Raw genomic sequence first — 21020 nt, forward strand, 5'->3', positions numbered from 1 at the left:
GACCCTCACAAATCCTGCCCTGTGATGAAGGTGGTATTATCCCATTTTCCAGGTGGGGAAGGAGGCTTGTTGTCCAGGTAGTTTGTCCGTGATCTCGTGGCTAATAAAGTATCTAAGCTGGGACTGGACTCCAGGTCATCTGATTCGTATTCCAGTGAGATTTCCACTACACCATTCAGCCCCATATCTTCCTGGGCATGTTTCCAAGCCTCATCTCTGTCCTTTGCATGGCCTCATGGTTTTGCTCCCCATGAACCCTCCTCCCGCTGCTTAGTCCTCTGGCCTCTCTGCCTGCCATCTGCTGAGGGCATGTTGCCTGCCTCTTATCAACTCCCTTCTCCCCTCCCAGGTTGTGAGGATGTAGGAAACATCCCTAGGCTCCCAGTGTCATAGTCAGAGTTGTAACACTAGGTCTCAGCTCTGGTCAGCCTTTAGGGATGGGGCGGGGGGAGGGACGATAGTGTGATATGTTCAACTCTTCTCCTAGACAGTCAATCTGCCACCAGGAGGAGAGCTGCCAGGGAGGAGGAACAATGCTCTCCCATCTAGGGCTTACCTCCCTCTCTGTCTGCCCAAGGTCCTAGCCCTTGGGTGCTAGGCCCAGGAGCATCTTTCAGGCAACCTGCCTCCCTTCTTCATGAACCCCTGTTCCTCCCTGACTGCTGCTCTGATCCCTTTGGGACTTAAATGTTTGCAAAGCCAGTATAGCAGCTGTCCCCGTTGCAGCTCACCTGCCTTTCTGGGGCCCCAGGGGCAGCAGTGTGAATGAGGGGAGTTAGTTCAGTAACCAGCTGTTTTAGACCTGGTTAATGAGACAGTCTTTTCCTGAGAATCTTCCCCACACACTTCCAGAGGAAGAAGAGGTTGATCATCTGGTGGTTAAGGAGCAAATCCCCAGTGATTAGAGTTCTTACTGGAGGCCTCACCATTGAGGGCAACTTCCCAGACCTTTTTAGCCTTCTGATTTGGAAAATCTTTATTTGGGAAGGGGAGACCTCTGGTCTTTTAGGTATGGGAGGGGTAAAATCTGTGTAGTTGATAATTGTTTCTTTGGGGAAGGAGCGGGAATGGGAAGGAGATATGTTCAACATTCACCTATTTTTCAGCTTCATTGTATTGATAACTTTCTATGGTGCAGGGCAGGGCTTGGAGGGGAGGGTACGCTTGGAAGGCAGGGTTTCACTTTCCTGGAGGGTCTTTCAGTCCACAAGGGAATCTGGACGTAGTGAATGGAAAGATCTCTGGAGATGGAGTCAGAGTGCCTGGGTTCCACTCGTTTCTTTGATGGCTATGCGACTTTGGGTAAATCACCTTACTTTTCTGGACCTCAGTTTCCTCCTCTGTAAAATGAGGGAGTTGAAGCTATTACTAAAGTGCGCTTCTAGGTCTCAATCCTATGACCTGAGCAGGCAGCCCCAGACCCCTGCTCCGCCCCTAGGCCGCAGACTCAGCCCCTCTCCAGGACAAGAGCCGCCCCCAGGCCATCGGTTGGGGTTTCTCTGGGAGCTCTTGGCTGCCGGGCCCCTCCTCAGGGCCGGCTTATCCCGCCCACCTGGCTCGACTGGCTCCTCCTCCAGCCGGTCCGCACTCCGGGGCGGCGGGAGACAGGGGTGGGGGGGCTGCCGATGCGGAGGTCGGTCTGCAGGCAAACAAGCAGGCAGGCAGGCAGGCAGCGCAGCTACAGCCGGGAAAGCTAGGGTGCTGTCCAGGAGGAGCCGGCCCGGCCCGGGCAGCGGCCATGGTAAGGCGGCTAAACTCTGGGCTGGTTTGGGCGATTTAGGCTGGGGTGAGCTGGGTTGGCCTTGGGGGTCCATTGCCTGGGGCAGCTCCATGGGGGACTCGTTACGCTCTGCCGGGATGCGGGGCCCGGGGAGCCAGAGCTACTGGGCCTGACCCCAGCCCGCCGTGGTCATGAGCATTGCCAAGGTGGCATCCTGCCGCGGGGCACTGTGGCCAGGGCCCCGGCTCACAGCGCTGTCTCTCTCAAGTTTCTTCCTTCCCGGCTGCCTCCCACCCGGACCCCCAATGAGTGCTGACCAGTTCCATTCGGACGGGAAGGGAGAGGGTAGTAGAGGGGAAAGGGTGACTGGGCAATGCTGACTGGAGAAACCTGGGGTTTAGCGGGGGAGAGGAGAAAAAGAGGCCCAGAGTCACCCTAAGCTAGGCACTGGGAGAGAGGGTCTGTCTGGGCTAATCGGAGATGAGAATGCTGGGGGAGGGGAAGCGTTTCAGTGATGACCAGAGAGCTTAGGAGCTTTAGGCGGGCAGGGGTGGGGGTGGGGAGAAAAGAGGCATCCTGGTACCCGTGCAATCTTGGGCAAGTCCTTGCACCCCTCTGGGCCTCAGTTTCCTCATCCATAAAATGATGAAATTTGACCTCTAAGGTCCCTTCCAGCTGTAATTCTGTGACCCTTTCTCAGCTATGTCAATGGAAATTTATGAACAGGAATTGTCTAATACTCTACAGTTTTACATAGCTCTTTCCTTGTGATAACCCTGTGAAGAAGGGAGTACATATACCATTGCTCCCATTTTCCAGAAGAGGAAACTGAGGTTCAAAGAGATGGTATATAAATCTGAATCCTTCTTAATTCCAGGTCCAATGTTCTTTCTATGATGCCACACTGCCTGTCTTACAAAGATAGGCACTGGAAGGAGCAATTAATTTGGAGTCAGAAGACCTGGGTTCAAATTCTGGCTTTATTAATTATTTAGCTCTGTGACCTTGGGCAAGTCAATTTTACCTCTCTGGGCTCCAATTTCTCATCTGTAAAGTGAGGACATTAGATTAGATGATCTCTAGGGTCCCTTCTCTAAATCCTATGATCCTTCTGCCCTAGCTCCCCCCTCTTCTCTCCCTCAAGAAAGGAAAAATATATGTTATACCCTTGTCTCCACTCAGGCTAGGAATTCCCAGCACACAACACCGCCCCCCCTTCCCTCAGCTCTTCAATAGGACTTCATAAGGAAATGATGGTTCTTTCCCTTCTAGACAGATGATGGTCACTGGATTATGTTTGTGAGCTTAATTTCTATAGCCTAGATTCCTTGGGGAAGAAAAACATAACCTCTCCCCTCCAAGCTGACCCTGGAGCCAGCCCAGTTTGTTTTATAGGCACCAACCTGCTTCTCTGGACTTTTTTTAGCCAAACTTTCTCTTCCCAGCAAACACATGGGGGAAGAGGGGTAAGGTTAACTGATGGTTAAAACAAGTCCAGCTCCTCTGGGGGCTTCCTTCTTCCAAACCTAGAAAGCACATATATTCCCTCTTTTTTTGGTCTCTTTTTTGTGCTCCCTCTTTTGGGAGGGATAGGGGATGAAATGATGGCTGAGTGCAGGGTTTGCAGCAGAACTGGGAGCCAGCTCTTGACAGCAGGATATGGACTATGGGCAGCCTCCAGAAGGGCACTCTCTGAGAGCCCCATTGAATCAGGAGCTTCCAGGTCTGGAGAGAATAATCATTTTCTGGGACCCCGGAATGAACTGTCAAGCTTTTTCCTGGCTTGGCCCGGAAGGCTCTCTCAACCCTATGACCTTCCCCTGATCAGTGGAGGCCCTGGCAGTGGCAAAGTAGTGTCCTTTCCCTTCCTCCTGTTGTCCCTGTGAGAGTGACAGACAGATTGATTGTCCCAATGGTGGGAACCCTGGGGGAACATTGATTGTCCTGGATTCTAAGCCTGGCAGGGACTGGAGGGGGAGACCAATCTTGGCCACACACTGGGTTCAGTTCATTTCAGGTCCTGGCCCTTCCAACCCAATTTAGTCCCCAGCCAGTGAGAGATTGGGGTAGAGGTGGGGATGTGGAGAGAGAGCTCTCCTGAAGCCTGTTTAGTTCCTCAAGATTTGGCCTACAGACTTCCAGGCAGCACTTTATCTTCACAGTTGGAGGGTTTATCCATCACCTTGGTTCACTGCTTCACCTCAGGCAGTATGTAAAGAGTATCTTTCCTCTTGCATGTGAAATAGAAATTTAGGAATCAGTGGGGAAGATTTCCCCAGGGCTTTGTCAGTGAAAAGAAGGAAAGGCAAGGGCATTAACAACCACCCTTGGCTTGGGGTGACACCTTTCCTCCTCCAGATTCAAGCTGCCAGAGGTATCTGGCCTTGTCTCCCTAGACTCTCTCTGAGGGAAGGAGAAGCCCATTTCACATTTAGAAAAAAAAAATCAGGCCCTGACATTAAGACCTGCATAAAAACTCACATGGGGCAGTTAACTGTAGTACTGGAAATCCAGGTCTTCCAGGCTTTTCTCTCCATTTCCCATTTCATTTATAGCTCTGGGAGTAGTTGGCAGTTCTACACTGACCTTATGCTTTGGTTTCTCCAGTCTTAAGGACTTCCCAGAGGGAAAGGATCTAGCAGCTAGCCAAGGCAAATCTCTCCTCTTTTTACCTCTCTTCTTCCCACACCCAGCTGTCCATGCAGAAGAGGATAGGCCTGACATCATGCCCTAAGCCAGTGTACCCCAGGGACTGGGAGATCCCAGAGTGAATTCTCTAAGCAGAGGTGCTATGGAATCTTTGGACCTCTTTGGCAGTCTGGTGGAACCTATGGATCCCTTATCAAAAAAATGTTTTTTAAATACCTGAGATAAACTATGTAGGATACAAAGGAAATTAATTATATTGAAATATAGTTATCAAAATACTAAACAATAAAAAAAAAATTCATGAACCCCAGGTTAAGAATTCCTGCTCTAAAGAAAACCAGTCTTTGGGAAGAGAAGGGCTATAGGAGACACATTTCTGCTTAGAGGACACAAGGGGTCACTGGGGAAGAGAGCCCGTTGTTGCCATGGTTTCTCAGCTCTAGGGTTAGGGATTGGGGGCAACCTACCTCTACCTCTTTGGTTGCTGTATATTAGGCAACTGAAATTAGGGGAACATTGGAACAGGAGCAAAAAAAGGAGGGAGGGAATTTCGGAGTGGGTTTGGGGTTTCTTGTAGGCTAAACTCTGTCCAGGGAGCAGGGCTAGGGAATAGGGTGTGGGCTAAGAGATTTTATCACTTCCTGCTGTGGCAGGCGCTTTGTCTGGAGAGTGCCCTAGGATGGGTAATGCTTGACACTGATCTGAGACAGAAACTAGTTCTGCTGGCAGGACTTAAGAAGCTTGTGCTGTGCCCACCAGGCATAAACAGGAGGCAGAGCATCGTGGGGTGGCCAATCAGAGAAGGAGACTGCAGGGGAGCCAAGTGATACTGCTGCAGCAGTCCTTGGAGGGTGGGGTGCAGAGCCAGCGGGGAAGGGTGGGGCAGGGTGAGGGGCGGGGGGCTTAGGGGACTAAAGGGAAAAGGGAAGGGTAGGGAGAAAGACATTCCACAGGCTTTGCTGGTCCCTGCCAGAGGCATAGGATCAAAAAGAGAGGGAAAGGAAGGGGCAGGGGCAGTCAGATTGCAAATAAGAGCATTGGGGCACAGCTGGGTATGTCTGTGAGGAACTTTGCTTTCCTGGAAGATAAAATTAGATTCAGCACTTGCTGACAGGGAGCTTTGAAGCCTGGGAGAATGATCACCTCTGCTGGGATCAGATGGGAACTCTGCTGCTGAGGATAGGTTCAGAGCTTTGGCAAGGTGCTTAGAGGTTGTGAATGTGGAAGAACTAGAAAACAGACTTCAGCAAATAGTCCTCCCCATTCATTTTTATGGCAGAAAGCACCCTGGACTTAGGGCCTGGGTTCAAATCCTGTGTTCAACATTTATAAGGTATGGGACTATTGGCAAGTCATTTTATTTCTGAGCCTCAATTTCTTCATCTGTAAAATGGGGATCAGAGGATCCTAGGTCTAGAGTTGGCCAAGATTTCTGAGGCCGTGTGGACCAAGCCCTTCATTTTTCAGATAAACTAATAAAGACTTGTAGCACCTAAGTCACACCTAAGTTGTTTGGAAGCTTAGATGAGATAAAGTGCTTCAAAGTCCTAAATAAGTGGCAGTTGCTCCTCATAATCTTAAGATGAGAAGACTGAGGGAGGGTTAGAAAATGATTTGGCTGCTGACTCAGGCAAGATAGCCCAGAGGCTTAACCTTGGGGGGAGTTCCCAGTCCATCATTCCTTCCAATGCAGATAACAAATCATACTGTTGTCCCCTGCCTTTCCTACCTCTTCATCACTACCAAATCCATCATTACACTGGAAGCCAGGCTAGGCTGTGATGCCCAGGAGGTGGGGACAAGCGAACAGACCAAAAAGCTGGCCTCTTAGGTTCTGGGCTTGGTTCTTCCTCAGCCTTGCTAGGGGTCTGCAGAGCTGGTCATCTTCCTTGGCATCCCCCTTTCTAGAGGCAGCTGGTGGCACAGTGGATAAAACACTGGAGTTAGAAGAAGACCTGACTTTCAGTCTACCCTCAGACACTTCAGCAGCTGTATGATCAGGGGAAGTCACTCCACCTCTGTCTGCCTCAGTTTCCTCATCTGTGAAATAGGGACAATAGCACCTACATCACAGGGTTGTTGTGAGTCTCAAAGGAGATATTTGTAAAGGGTTAAGCACAGTGTCTGGCACATAGCAGGTACTTAACAAATGCTTGTGGCCTTTCTTCCCCTTCTATTCCCTTGGGAAGAGAGTCTGCTTTGAAGCTAGCAGCCCAGGTAGAAGTCAGACCTGGCAACCTTGCCACATTTCTCTCATACACACCCCCTGCAATCCCCTCCCCAACCCCTTCACCAGAACTCACTGCTCAGTCACAGTGTAGTTATGAGGGAGGACAGGATGAGGTCCTCATAGGAATTCCCCAGGATTTTGGGCTGCCAGCCAGACTGACCCTGCTGTCCACCCTCCCCGCCCCCCTCCTCCCTCAGGGCATCAGAAGCATCAGGGATGGAAAGAGCCTTTTTAGGTCAAGTCCTACCCCCAAGCCAGCCTCTTTCTATCAATAAATTCCCACATTCTGGGATTCAGCTAGAAATGGCCTTAGGGATGCAGTTCAGTCTGTTTTCCCATCCTCCCCTCCCCAAGGTCGCTGGTAGTCATAGCAACAGGCAGGTTGTAGGGGTTTAAGCCTGGAGAGCCGTGGGGAGGCCTTGTCTTCTGTGTTTGCCTCTTGCATAGAACTGAGAAGCAGTAAGGTTTGGGAATTGGCTTACTAGGTCTTTCTCCTTCAGTTCTCTTGTCTGTGAAAGGGGGGCAGGGAGAAGGAGGGTTCTTGGATGCCAGCTCTTGGGCTCCAGGCCTATGGCTCTAGACTCTAATCATTAGGGGCTCCCCGGAGTCACCTCCCACCTGCTTTGCCCAGGTCCTCTGAGAATGTTAGTTTCCATGATGACATGGGCGCAAAGGCCTTTGTCCTTTGTCTGAGGATGGCACGTGGATATCGTAGAGCAGGGTTGTGCCCAGCACCACCAGGCTCCTGGCAGAGGGTACTGCCCACCAAAGGAGAAGGGCAGTGGTGGTGGGGAAAGGGGGAAGGGTGGTGGCTGGGGATGTGGGTTGGGGCTTAGGGGGCAGGACTATGCATATGAGCCTCCAGCTCTGCTTAACTCTCTGCCTTCCCCACAGGGGCACATTCCCTGAATGTCTGACTGCAAAGGAGGTGCCTCACTATGAAGGTGCCAACCAGAGGAGAATGCTCTCTAGTCCAGAGCTCCCCACCTGGCACCAGCTAGAGCTTGGTTAAGGGTACAATGGAAAGATTGGCTGGTTAGCCACACTCAGTGATGTCCATCCTAAACTGGCACCCAGGCTATATTAGCAGCACAACTAAAGGCAGGATTGCTTCCTTGGCCTTCACCAAGTTTCTTCTCCCACTGGGAGGGAAGTTTGCAGTCCCTCTCTCTTCTTTTCCTCAACTTTCTTATGTCTTCCCCTTCTCATTGTAGCCCCTCTCCATCTCTGTAGCCCAATGCAGGAATTTACTTCTTGCATGTTGAATTGAATTACTCCAGCTCTGCGCTTCTCTGTGTCTCCCGGAATTAATGTGTCTGAGACCTGGGAATGAAGACTGAAATTCCTGGAGGTTTCATGTGGTTGGTTGAAACTTTCATTCCCAAGAACAATTCTGTGCTCCTAGCCCAGCTCCTTCCTGAAGCCAGCAGCTCAGCAGCAGGGGAACTTAACTGACCCAGCTTGGAGAGGAGGGACAGGTTGCCCTCTATCTCTCTGATCTCACTAGGAAGAGCCTCCTCAAAACCAACTCTGTTTCCTGGCCCCTAGGCAACTTAGTCCTAGTCACTCCCTTGGCCCTTATGGTCATCTTTTCTCTACTGACTGGCTACTCCTTGTTCTTGCTAATTCCCTCGTTGGGGCTGACACAGGCCTTTAGGATGGTACTTGGGTTCAGCTATGCCAACTTCTCAACCCCCTAAAGAATTAGCTCAGCTTGGTGTTCTGATGTGTGGTAGGGGAAGGCAGGGAAGAGTAAATCCATATTTATAGGTTCCCATGATTCTGCTGTGCCTCAGAAAGCCAGGCATCAATACTATGGTGAGATGTAAAGGGTATATGTGTATAAGGAGTTGGGGGGAGCATTTTTCCAGGAGAGGGGAGTCTTGAACAGGGCTGAGGCTGGAGAGAAGGTAAGTATGGTGAGGAACTCCTGCTTTCTTTAGCTTTATTAACATTTCATTACCTTTTAAAATGAGCTCTTTCTTCTCTCCTGTTCTTCTTTCAAATCTCTTTCCTTCATTTCTCTCTCCTCTCCCTACTTTCTTCCATCTCTCACTGTTTCTTGCCTTTCCTCTCTCCCCTCATCCTTCCCCTCCCCCACCAGATTAAAAGATTCCTAGAGGACACGGAGGAAGCAGAGCTGGCTGTGTTTGTAAAAGAGTTCCCTGGGGGTGATGTCCCCCATCCTGAGGCAATGGGCCCTTCCCAACTATGCCTCCCTGCTATCCTGGATCCCTATGAAGAGTCTGAGACCAAAGAGTCTAGGAGTTCCTCTCGGATCCAGCCAGAAACCCAAGCTCACCTCTGCATCTCTTCCTCAAGCATGCTCAGCTTCTCAAGCAGGCCTCGAAGCCCCTGGGGCAGGCTGGACCCTTATGACTCCTGTGAGGTAGGGTATTCCCATTCCCCCTTAAGAAGGGCTAAGAGAGAAAGGAGAGGGAATAGTGTGTAGATGTATATAGAAGACTTTAAGGGATAATGGGGATTTTCTGTCCCTAGTTGGTAGACTCTATCATGATGTCCCCAACAGGTCCCTCATTATTCTCTCGGAACAATAAAGTTGGGCTACTCAGTAAGAGTCAACAGGGCCAGGAGGACAGGCTGGCAGGAGTAAACCTGGCCTGGAGTCTCTGGGTCCAATGTGGGACCATGAGCACCTACTTTCCAGGGTTGTGAGTGGGAGGATAAATCTGGGTCCAGGGAATCCTGCTATGCCCTTCCCTTAACAAGGCTTCTTCTCTGACAGGATGATAAGGAGTATGTGGGATTTGCCACTCTCCCCAACCAGGTTCATCGAAAGTCTATGAAAAAGGGCTTTGACTTCACCCTCATGGTGGCAGGTATGGTAGGGACTGGGGAGTCTCCCATGGGGAAAGGAGAGGGATACCAAGAGAGCATCAAAGGCCACATATGCTCTAAATTATTGGCAGGAAAGGTGCTGGGAGGGAGGGGGGAGAGAAGGAAGGGGAGACACTGGACAAGTAGTTGAAGAGTCATGGATTGGAGACAATATGGTGCAGGGAAAAGAACCCTAAACCGGGAAGTGGGATGCTTGGGTTCTAGTTCTGGTTCTGCTACCCAAATACCTAGATGACTGTGGGCAAGTCATTTGCTCTTTTGGGGGCCTTAGCTTTTTCCTCTGTAAATAATTGGGATGGATTAGATGACTTCTAAGATAGCTTTTCTAGCTTTAACCTTTCAGTCAGAATAGGAGGGAGAGGAGTTATTACCAGTTCCCTTCCATTCTATTCCTACCCCCCATACCATATGCCTAGTTTAGGAAGAAGTCTCCTTATTGTTTCCCATACCTAATTTGGTGCCTCTGCCCTCTCTCCCCACCAGGAGAGTCCGGGCTAGGCAAATCCACCCTTATCAACAGTCTCTTCCTCACTGACATGTACCGGGACCGAAGATTATTGAATTCTGAAGGTGAGCAAAGGGGAGTGAGTGGGTTGGCTGATTGCAGCAAGGAAGGGGAACAGGCAGACCTACCACTTCTCTTAGAAAACCAGGGCCCTAAATTCCATGGGTGGAGGTCTTCCCTCCACGTCCTGACTTCTCCAGATCCTTGGAGAGGGTTGAGGCTTCCCTGTGATGACCCCTGCCCAGTCTGGCATTCTTAGCAGGGTAGTAGAGAGGGGGCAGGGGCCAGAGTCATGTGCTCTTAAATGGGTCTCTGACCCCCTAAGGATTCCGGGAATCCAGAGAGAATCCTGGAGCAGAGAAGAGGCTGGGGCTGGAGCCAACAGCCACCGGCATTTCCTGTGTTGGGAATCATGCAGCTTGCTGGTTCCCATAGAAAAGGCACCCAGATAAGGGTGAGAATGCAGGAGGGTGAGGAGGTCTGGGCAGTGAGGCTGGACACCTGGATTTTGGTCCAGATGAGGCCCATGTGATTTGGGGTACATCTCCCTGCCCCTGCTTGGGCCTCAGTTTTCTCCTTCTCCAGAACGGATCATGCAAACAGTGGAGATCACTAAACATACCATGGACATCGAGGAGAAAGGTGTCAAGCTGAAGCTCACAGTCGTGGACACACCAGGTTTTGGAGATGCTGTGAACAACACTGAGTGGTACAGCTCTCACTGAGCGATCTTATCTCCCCACCCCCAATCTTCTTGCTAAGGGTGAGGTGGTAGGGAGGAGGGAACATGGGAGGGAATGGGATCCAGGAGGAAGAGGGAGATGGGTCTGACTATAGGGTAGGTCTCAAGCAACTTTGTGTCTCAAGCCTTGTGTCCCTTGGTTGGGACACATATGAAGCTCACTCTGTGCTATGGTGCTTTGAGATTCACAAAAATTATATCCTCAAAGCATCCCTGTGTGTTAGGCAGTGCAACCATTTCATCTCCCTTTTTCAGAGGCTCAGATAAATTAAAGTGACTTGCCCAAGATCACTCAGCTAATAAATGTCAGAGCCAGAAGTTGAATTCAGGTCTTCCCCAACCCCAGGTCTGTCATTCTCTTTACTGTGCCATACTGTCTCTCAACTGCACAATAACTGTGAGTGATGTGGGGTGGGGTTAGGGTTGGGGGAAGCGGGGGGAGACCCGCCAGGGGGAGGAGGGGATGGTCAGAAAAGGGAGTGGCTAAGAAAAAGGACTGGGTATTAATCTGTTTAAACTCCAGGCCCTGAAGCAAAATTTTGCAAATGAGGCTGTGCTTCAACTAACTTAAATTCAATAAACATTTATTATGTGCCTACTACATATATGTCATTGTGCTAGGTCCTGGGGATAGAAGTCAGTCAACATGCACGTATTAAGCATTAGGCCACCATTATGCTGGATATTGGGAATACAAAGAAAGGCAGAAACAGTCCCCGCTTTCAAGGATCACATGTTCTACTGGAGGAAGCAAACATGTAAATAACTAAGTACATAGAAGCTATTTTCAGAGTAGATAGAAGGTAATCTGAGAAGGGAATGCACTAGCAGCTAGAAAGGCCTACTGCATAAGGTAAGATTTGAGCTGAGTCTTGAAAAGAAAACTAGAGAAATTAACAGGCGGAGGCAAAGAGAGATTCCAGGCATGTGGGAGAACTTGTGTCAGGGTTTGGAGAGAGAAGATGGAATGCCACTTTAAAGGAACTACAAGTGGATCTGTTTCGCTGGATTGTAGGGTCTGGGGAGGGGAGTAAAGAAGCATAAGAAGACTGGAAAGGTAGGAAGGTACTAGTTTATGAAAAACTTTAAGTGACAAACAGAAGATTTTATATTTGATCCTCGATATAGGGAGCCACTGAAGTTCATCAAATAGGAAAAACCACATTGGTAGCTGATTGGAGGATGGAATGGATTAGAGAGGGAGTGGGAGGCAGGGAGACCAGTTAGAAGGTGATTGTAATAGTGCAAGTGAGAGGTAGTAAGGCCTGCACCAGGACAGCAGCTTGTGAGTAGAGAGAAAGAAGTGCATACAAGAGTTGTGAAGATAGAAATGCTGTTCGTCAAAGAGCACCAATAACGTCATGGGCTGATGTCTTGTCTTGAGTGTGATTTAAGTGAGGCAGAGTTGCACAAAGTCTTCACCCTCACTCTTTCTTTCTGAGTCACTGGAGACCTGTGGCAGGATGAAAATCAAGACAACTGGCCATGGCCTGGGATACAGTGGATGGCTTTGGGGTCTTCAATGTCTGACCAAGCTCTAAGCACTCAGTCACCTCCATGGCCATTGGAACAAATTGTTGTCATCCACCCATTCCACCAGGCAAAGTCTTCACATACTTGTGGTAGACACTCTCCTAACTCAGGTTTGAGGCCTGTTGGTTACCTTCAACCTGGTTTAGCTATCTGCTGAGACAGTTTACGGTTCTTGGGGCCACAGGTGAGAGTTGGGTCAATCAGGCGGACACCAAAAGTGGATGAGCGGCCCTGAAAAGGGTTCAGCAAGTCCCCACACCAGAAGTGCTAGTCCTCCTGAACACGCCATACACCTCAAACTCAGGGATATATAAGATGATAGTAAGCAAGGATGGATAAAATTAGGATTTTTCAAGACTGGATGAGATATGGGTATGTTTATAGGTAGCAGGGAAGGAGCCAATAGAATGAGAGACTGAAGATGAAAGAGCATGGGGATGGGAGTGGTGGTAATCTTCTAGAGAAGATGGGAGGAGACGGGATCAAGGGTACATGTTGAGGAGTTGGCTTTGGTAAGGAAAAGGGTCTCCTCTTTACAGAAGATCAGAGTGAAGGAAGGAGACAGAGCTAGAAAGTGTCTGAATAATGACAGATGAGGAGCAGGGGAGAAGGAAAAGCTCTCCAACAATGGCCTCAATTTTTTGGGGGGTAAAATATGAGGCATGGTCCTCAGCCTGGGAGGAAGGGGAAGAGGTTGTGCTATGAGAGGCTTGAGGAAAGTTGGAAAGGTTAGGAAGAATTGCTATGGATAGTGGGATAGTGACACAGTGACACAATTAGGGAGGAACAGAAGGTTTGCCTTGCTGCAGTGAAGGTTCAATTAAGATTAGAAAACATAATTTTTTTTTTTTTGTAAATAGTATTTTATTTTTCTAATTACTTGTAAAGATAGTTTTCAACATTCATTTTTTATATGATTTTGAGTTCCAAATTTTTCTCCCTCTTTCCCTTCCCTCCCAAGAGGGCAAGCAATCTGAGATAGGTCATATATGTGCAATCATGTTAAACATATTTCCACACTGGTAATGCAGACCACATAAATTTGAAGTGGGCCCATCAGCATGGTTTCATGATTTCCTCCAACTCTGTTCCATAGCACATGAATGGGAGTGAAGGAGGGTGGTGGTAGGAGATATCCAAGGTTGGGGCTTGGCATGACAATAGAACAGGATAAAGTGGCAAAGGATTCAAAGAGTAGAGGATAGTGTAGAGTGAGGTTGGTTCACCAAAGAGTTGAGATAAGGCAAAGGGGAAAGCAATAAGCATTTTCTATAGTGCCTAATATGTGTCAGGCACTTTATTTATTTATTTATTTTTAACAAATATCATCTCATTTGATCCTCAAAGCCACCCTTTGAGATAGGTGCTATTATTATCCCCATTTTACAGTTGAGGAAATTGAAGGAAACAGAGGTTAAGTGACTTGGCCAGAACTCAGATATTCCCAACTCCAGGTCCGGCTTTCTATCTCCTGTGCCACCAGCTGTAGGGAAGTAGGCCAGTGCAGGAGTGACAGCTAGGAAAAAACCAGAGGCAGTGGAGGTCATAGTCAGGGCAAAGAACAGGATTAGGGGTCAAAAGTCATAGGGAAAGATATGATGATAAAAGATGATGATCAAATGAAGGAATTTCAAAATTCTTAAACAGGGAAGTGGATGGCAAAGCGATGGCAAGATCAAGGTACGACCATCCCTATATAACTTAAGTGGAATGGAGGAATAGATCATGGTAATTGAGCAGGCTATGGAACAGGTAAATCAGACTATTTGAGGGAGCATTGATATCAGGAGTTGAAGAAGAAAAGGACACTGTGAACCAGGCACTGGCTCCACAGAGGAAATAAAGAACAATAAATAACAAATCCCTTCTCTTAAGGGCCTTACCTTCTGCTAAAGGATACAACAATAACAACAACAAAAATCCATGTACACTGATACATAAATACAAAATAATTTGAGGAGGGAAGAGAATATTAATAACTTCAGAAACAAAAGAGGTTCATGGAGGAGGCAGTACCAAGCTGTCTTAAAAGAAGACAATTCTAAAAGGCCCTTGGGAAAGAGGGATTGCATTCTAGGAATGGAGGCAGGAGAGAGTTTGTGAAAGGAAGTAATATAAACTAAGTTTGGAGTGATAGGCTTCAGGTAAAGTGTAAGGGATTTAAAATAGCAGGCTGGGAAGTTTGTATTTGATTCTAATGGGAATAGGGAGCTACTGAAGATTTTTGAGTGAGGATCTTGCCATATATGTACCTTGCCTATCCTTGGTTTTTCCAGGTACTTCAATGACTTCTTTGTGTAATAATCACTTTTATGGAAGTGAGGGAATGTGTAGGTATGATTGTGTATTTATGTATATGTACATACTATGTGTGTGTGTATATATATGTATATTTCACACACTCATGGACTCTAAATTTTACACACATACTCTCTTTCTCCCCCCCACCCCAAATAATCTTTGCTACTCTGAGATCCTACTGCCCAACCTGTCCTGTCTTTAAGCAAACTGAGAAAAGGAATTGTTCCATTTTTTGTATTTGTATCCCCAGTGCCCAGACAATGTCTGGCACATAGGAATAGGGGATAGATAGATAAAAGAACATGTGATTTCACTAGTATAGGGAACTTGCTGGTAAGAAAACTCTCCACAGTTACAAGCCAGCACTTAGGTTGCAACCTGTACCTTGGAGAGTTGCCTAGAGCACTAAATGATTTGCCCTGGGTTACATAGTATGCGTCAGAAATATTTAGTGGTTGACTGGATGATTATTTGTAATTATTAGTTTCACATCTATGCAGTTTGTATTCCCCCCCCTCTGGAAGTTCTGTCAGGGATTACACTTCCCTCATAGCCCAGTGTTGGGTATGTATTATGTTGATGACATATTATCAAATGATTTTTATATAGTGTTATAGGGACTGCAAAGTGCTTTACATATATGATGCTATTTGATCCTTTCGCTAACCATATGAAGTAGGTTCTTCTATAAGGATTATTATCCTCATTTTACAGATGAGGAACCTGAGGCATGGAGGAGTTAAGTGATTTGCCTGTGGTCACACTGCTAATGTCAGACACTGGATACAGATTCAAGTCTTTCCAGATTCTAAATCTGGCACTGTTTTCACTAAACCATGCAGCCATACTTATCTCCTCCTGCTCTAGGGCAGTGTCTCCCAACAAGTGTGCGGGGAGCTGTCAATAATAGCTAACATCCACATAGTGCTTTAAAGTTTACAGAGTGCATTACACACATTATTTAAGCCACATAAAAGCCCTTTTGAGTTCAATGAATTTATCAAAACAAGCCAGGCCTTGGAGCCTTCTCCAAAGCTCTAGTTCTGCACAGATTACTGTGTTACTTCTGCCTATGTGTCCTGAAGCCATTCCCCTTCTCCCTCTATCCAGCAGCAGCCCTATGTCCTCTCACTTTTCTTCCCTCAATCAATCAAAAAGCATTTTCTGAGAATATATTACACCCTAGTGCACTGTGCTAGGACCAAGTTAGTATGTACTAGTACATAGTAGAGTGGTACAGAGATATGAAGAGTGACGGTCTATTTGGGGAGACAAGGAAAAGTGTGTGAGCTCAGGAGATGGAGAGTCAGAGGACTCAGAAGTAAATCCCTGCTCTCTGCCACTTGCTGCTACAGTGACATCTGGAATATGTGAGGCTCATGTTGATAAGCTGGAGGGTGTCCAAAAGGCATCAAGGATGGTGAAAGGCTTTGAGTGCATGTTATATATAAAAGGTACTGGCAATGTTTAGTCTAGAGCATAAAAGACTCATGAGGGACATGCTAGCTGATGAGGGGCTGCATGGAGAAGAGGGATTAGACTTGGTCTCTCTTCCCCCAGGGGTCAGAACCAGGAGCAATGAGTAGAAGTAGCAGAGAGGAAAATGCAGTCTTGATGTCAGGAAAAACTTCCTAAGAAAGAGCTGTCCCAAAGTGAAAGGGTTTGCTTTAACAATTAGAGGGGGGCCTCATTGGAGTTCTTCAAACAGGGGCTGCAGCAGCTGGAATGACCTCTTATCTGATGTGTCACGATGGGATTCATTTTGGGGATGCGTTGGATTAGATGTCTATTAAGGTCCCTTCCAACTCTGAAATCTGTGATTCTGGCATGTGATCTCTCTGATCTTCAGGTTTTTTTTTTTCCCATTTGTAAAATGATGGGATTGGACTGGATAATATTTTAGGGTCCCTTCTAGCTCTGGATTCTATGACCACAACACACCAATGAGACCACTAGAAAACAGTACAAAATTGCGTATAATTAAGTGCTAAATTGCAGGTTATGTCCTGAGTGCTAGGAGAATTTAAAGGATGGAGGAGAGTGGGGAATCACTTCAGCCTAGATCAGGCGAGGAGGTTCGACTTGACCTGGGCTTCAGAGGGTGGTCAGAGGTAGCCCAGTGCAGTGACGAGTCATATCCAGAGTATGGGCAGACCTGTGCCCAAAGGCTACCTTCAGCACTGTGACCCCGGACAAGTCACCTAACTCTCTTCATTTGTTCCCTCTGTAAAATGGAGACATTAATAATTGTATTACCTGTTTTACAGGGTACTGTGGATCCTGTGAGATCACCTATGTCAAATGCTCTGTAAACCAAATCTCATAATGTCATTTAGGTATCAGCTGTTGTTCTGGATTGGAGAAAAGGAGGACATAGGGCTGAGAGAATAATGAGAGCAAAGGCATGAAGGTGGAAATGAACATGCCACCAAGGTTTTTAATTGAACATAGCTCAGGGTTCACCTGGTTTGGGGGCTCTCCTTTGATGTCTATGACAGTCCAGTTTTCTTCTCCTTGCCTACTCTCTTCAAACAAGAACCATACATATCAAATTCCTACCACATGCCCAGCCCTGGACTGAGTTTTTTATCTAAGATGATGAAATTATTTTCTCCATACCTGTTATCTCATTGATATAGGTTGTTTCCAGTGTGCAAACTCCCTCTACCAATACAAATTAGCTACTAATCTATAGCCTATAGCCTTATCCTTATTTAGGCTAGTTTGAGACTAAGTAATGGGTCTTGAAACTAAATCTTCTTGACTCCAAGGCTGACCCTCTGTCCACCACATCATACTACCTGCTTCTTAATGAGAACCAATAAAATAAGTTGCAAGCAGAATATAAGGGAACAAAAATGGTACTTGTTTTGAGTCATAGGGTAGGTCCCTGGGCTACCACTCAGTAAGTGCCCATCAACCTTAGGGGACACATAGAGTAGGAACACAATGCTCTGTACATAGTAGGCATTTAATATGTGTTTGTTGAAAGCATGAACCAGCGACTGTTCATGAGGTCTCCATGCTTTTGTCTGTGCAACTCTGTCCCAGTTGGAAGCCAGTGGCAGATTACATTGATCAGCAGTTTGAACAGTATTTCCGGGATGAAAGCGGCCTCAACCGTAAGAACATTCAGGATAACAGGGTGCATTGCTGCCTGTACTTCATCTCTCCCTTTGGCCATGGGTATGTTTCTTTTGTCTGGAGGCACTGAGTTCCTTCTGAGTACCCCAGGGCTGGGATGTTGGAATGGAGAAAGCTACAGCACAGCTACTAGTCCAGGAGCCACCTCTCTCCTCCCCACTCCCCAGGCTCCGACCCTTAGATGTGGAGTTCATGAGGGCCCTGCATCATCGAGTCAACATTGTGCCCATCTTGGCCAAGGCTGACACGCTGACACCCAATGAAGTAGAGCACAAGAAACGAAAGGTGAGGCAGGTGGTGGGGCACTGGTGAATGGGATGGATAAGGAGGGAGGTACAGATTCTGGGAACCATTCCATTCCACCTTACTAGCCCCACAACTTGTGTTCTTGCTCAGATTCGAGAGGAAATTGAGCACTTTGGAATCCAGATCTATCAATTCCCAGCCTGTGACTCTGATGAAGATGAGGAATTCAAGTTACAGGACCAGGCTTTGAAGGTGGAGACCCTGGAGATGAGTGTAGTTAGCTTAAGCAACTCTCTCCCTACTGAGAAGTTCCCTTTCTTCCTTTACTCTTGTTAGCCCATCCCATTTCTCCTGGGCTGAAGAGTAGGTCTGTGGCAGGGTGAACAGTTGGGGTGGGGAAGGATTAGTGATATGCTGGTAAATGTTAAACAATTAGCTTTGGGGGAGGGGGGCAATGTACACAGACACACTTTTAAATTTAATCTGCATTATTAACACTTTATTACTTTAAGTCTACAAAATCAACAAAACAATAAATCAAGCCCCGATTTGTAGTAATCTCTGAGTTGTAAATGGGCAGCTAGGTGGTGCAGTGGATAGAGTGCCAGGCCTTGAGTCAGGAAGACTCATCTTCCTGAGTTCAAATCTGGCTTCAGACACTTACTAGTTCTGTAACACTGGGCAAGGCAGTGTTTGCCTCAGTTTCCTGAAACTGGAGAAGGAAATGGCAAACCATTTCAGTTCCTTTGCCAAGAAAACCCCAAATGGGGTCACAAAGAGTAGGACATGACTGAAAATGTTCACACTGAAAATTTAACAATTGGCTCTCATCAGCCAGTTAAGAACTGGCTCCAGCCCACCACTGGGAAGGACTCAAGACCATCTTAAAGGCTGAGTGTATCAGCATACTTGGGGATTAAAGTGCTCTGGTCAGAAGGGCAGATAAAGCCTCAGAGATGAGCAGGTTTGGTAGGCACTGATGGGAACCCTGCCTTCTTCTAGGACAGTATCCCTTTTGCTGTCATCGGCAGCAACACTGTGGTGGAGGCCAAAGGACGGCGTGTTCGGGGACGGCTCTATCCCTGGGGTATTGTAGAAGGTAAAACTCTTGAGTTTTGTGGGGCCAGGGAAGGGAGAATACTTTCTTGCCCTCAGCTGCCTCCTTCCCCACCCCCCACCCCCAGTCTCAACCTAAGCTGATTCCCAGCCTTGCCATGCAGTGGAAAATCCAGGGCATTGCGACTTTGTGAAGCTGAGGACCATGCTGGTACGCACCCATATGCAGGATCTTAAGGATGTGACAAGGGAAATACATTATGAGAACTATCGGGCACAATGCATCCAGAGCATGACTCGAATGGTGGTGAAGGAAAGAAATCGCAAGTATGGCCAGGAAGGGGTCCTGGGGGGAGGGCAGACGGGACGGGAAGAGCCAACCCCAGGAGCCCAAGCAGAGCTGTTGGCAGGCGTGGATGGGAGCAGGCCCTCCACACCTGCTCCTTCAGGCCCCAGGGCCGAATCCAGGCAGGGGCCTGGGGTCTCCTTGCCCTCACTGGCACCCATTTCCCCTGACCTCTCAGCAAGCTGACTCGAGAGAATATTTCTGACTTCGCCATCCCAGCAGCATTCCTGTCTGGGATTGACATAGAGACTGAGAAGCTGCTCCGGGAGAAAGATGAGGAGGTGAGAGCAGGATGGGACGATGGGATTGGGTTGTAGCCCAAGGCAGTCCAAGTCCTCTGCCTCATCAGGGGATTTCAACACTATTCTCTCCCAAACCAGTGCTGAATTTCATGGGAATAGTGGAAAGGTTCGGGATCTGTACCATCTCTAAATTTTGTGCATGTGCAAGAACCATAATTAGGCCTCTGCAACCAAGGCCTACCCCAGAATGCTCACGTTTAGAAGGCCCAACAGTACTTGCAATCCTTCAAGAACACAAGAATTGCTGAGCCTAGCAAAAATAAAGTAGGAAACTATCAGATTCCCTCCTTGAACCCCAAGTTCTACCCCTTCTACTCCCTAGCATTGACTTTCCCAAATAACTTTCCGGCCAGAGTCCTTTTTGCATAGGGTGGGGGAGTGGAGATTGCCACGAAAATGAGAGAACTTGCTAATTAGAGTTCTGTGAAGAGGTTGGACCAGATAAATATTTTTGGTCTTAGGATTCCTTAAAATGATTGAGCCCCCCCCCCAATAGCATATGTTTTTGTGGATTATATCTATTAATATTTACCATATTTGAAAATTAAAACATCTTAATATTATCAAAATAGTCTTGAAGCCTCACAGATCCCTTGAAAAGGTCTTGGGGACTGACCTCTGAGAACTGTTGGAGAAGATTGCCTCTAAACTTGCCATGAAAGATCTGGTCTGAGAAAGCAGAACTTTGAGGATCTCCTGATATCTAGAATTGGGGCTCAGGTCAATGTGCTTGTCTATTTCAGTTGCGAAGGATGCAGGAGATGCTGTATAAAATTCAGAGACAGAAGAAGGAGAAGAACTAGTTAGTTCCCTTGCCTTGGATGTATGTCTCCTCCTCTTTCTCCTGGCTCTTCCCAGCTCTTGATCTGCTCTGGCCCCTCAAGCTACTGCCACTTCGCCTTATGTCCCTGCTGCCTCCCTAGAGACTCAAAAGAAATAAAGTCTAACAAATCGGAATCTGACCTTGGCTCCTACAACTGTACTCTCCACTTCCTAGCTGAGACCCCCAGTTTTTTCAGGCTGCAGCCTGAAGGTTGGCTGGGAATTTGGATGACCTACTCTCTTTTTTTTTTCCAGTGGGTTGAAGCATGGGAGTAAGGATAGGACCAAAGGTCCTAGTCAAGGATGTCATCTGAGAAAACCGGAACATACAAATATTTTTTAATAATCACATTACTTTAAAGTTTTATGATTTTATCAGTGTGGGTTTTCCTTACACATTCATAAGCAACCACTTTCGGGCTTGGGTGCTTTTTCCAAGTTGCTAGCGTTGAAAAAATTGATCACCTAGTGACCAAGTATGCTGATCACCAGGTCATACCTAAAAAGCTGCCAGAGGGGTCTTCAAGAAATCAAGGTCATCCTCACACTACAGTGAGGCATGGAG

General features: G+C 47.5%; 1 protein-coding gene across 3 annotated transcripts; it reads left to right on the forward strand.

Annotated features, from left to right (window-relative positions):
* The first annotated feature begins 1620 nt into the window (after positions 1-1620).
* On the forward strand, positions 1621-20595 carry SEPT4 (septin 4). Of its 3 annotated transcripts, XM_027870435.1 has the most exons (12): positions 1621-1741; positions 8704-8988; positions 9346-9439; positions 9942-10028; positions 10549-10672; positions 17591-17725; positions 17851-17968; positions 18080-18181; positions 18932-19028; positions 19150-19312; positions 19510-19612; positions 20377-20595. In XM_027870435.1, exons 1-12 carry the CDS (start codon positions 1739-1741, stop codon positions 20434-20436), a joined length of 1371 nt encoding a protein of 456 aa, XP_027726236.1. In that variant the 5' UTR covers positions 1621-1738; the 3' UTR covers positions 20437-20595. The 3 variants fall into 3 exon arrangements, with proteins under 3 accessions (XP_027726236.1, XP_027726235.1, XP_027726237.1); XM_027870434.1 differs by lacking the exon at positions 20377-20595 and having other exon boundaries at positions 19150-19603; XM_027870436.1 differs by lacking the exons at positions 8704-8988; positions 20377-20595 and having other exon boundaries at positions 19150-19603.
* The last annotated feature ends 425 nt before the right edge of the window (positions 20596-21020 follow it).

Source organism: Vombatus ursinus, unplaced genomic scaffold (assembly GCF_900497805.2).
Source record: "Vombatus ursinus unplaced genomic scaffold, bare-nosed wombat genome assembly UNPS02014797.1, whole genome shotgun sequence".
Taxonomy (NCBI): Eukaryota; Metazoa; Chordata; class Mammalia; order Diprotodontia; family Vombatidae; genus Vombatus; species Vombatus ursinus.

Excerpts from the sequence above, each read along its gene's own strand:
- SEPT4 (XM_027870434.1), top strand. Across the intron at positions 10,029-10,548 it reads AAGATTATTGAATTCTGAAG|AACGGATCATGCAAACAGTG; the intron begins GTGAGCAAAGGG and ends CTCCTTCTCCAG. Across the intron at positions 19,029-19,149 it reads TCCCTGGGGTATTGTAGAAG|TGGAAAATCCAGGGCATTGC; the intron begins GTAAAACTCTTG and ends CTTGCCATGCAG.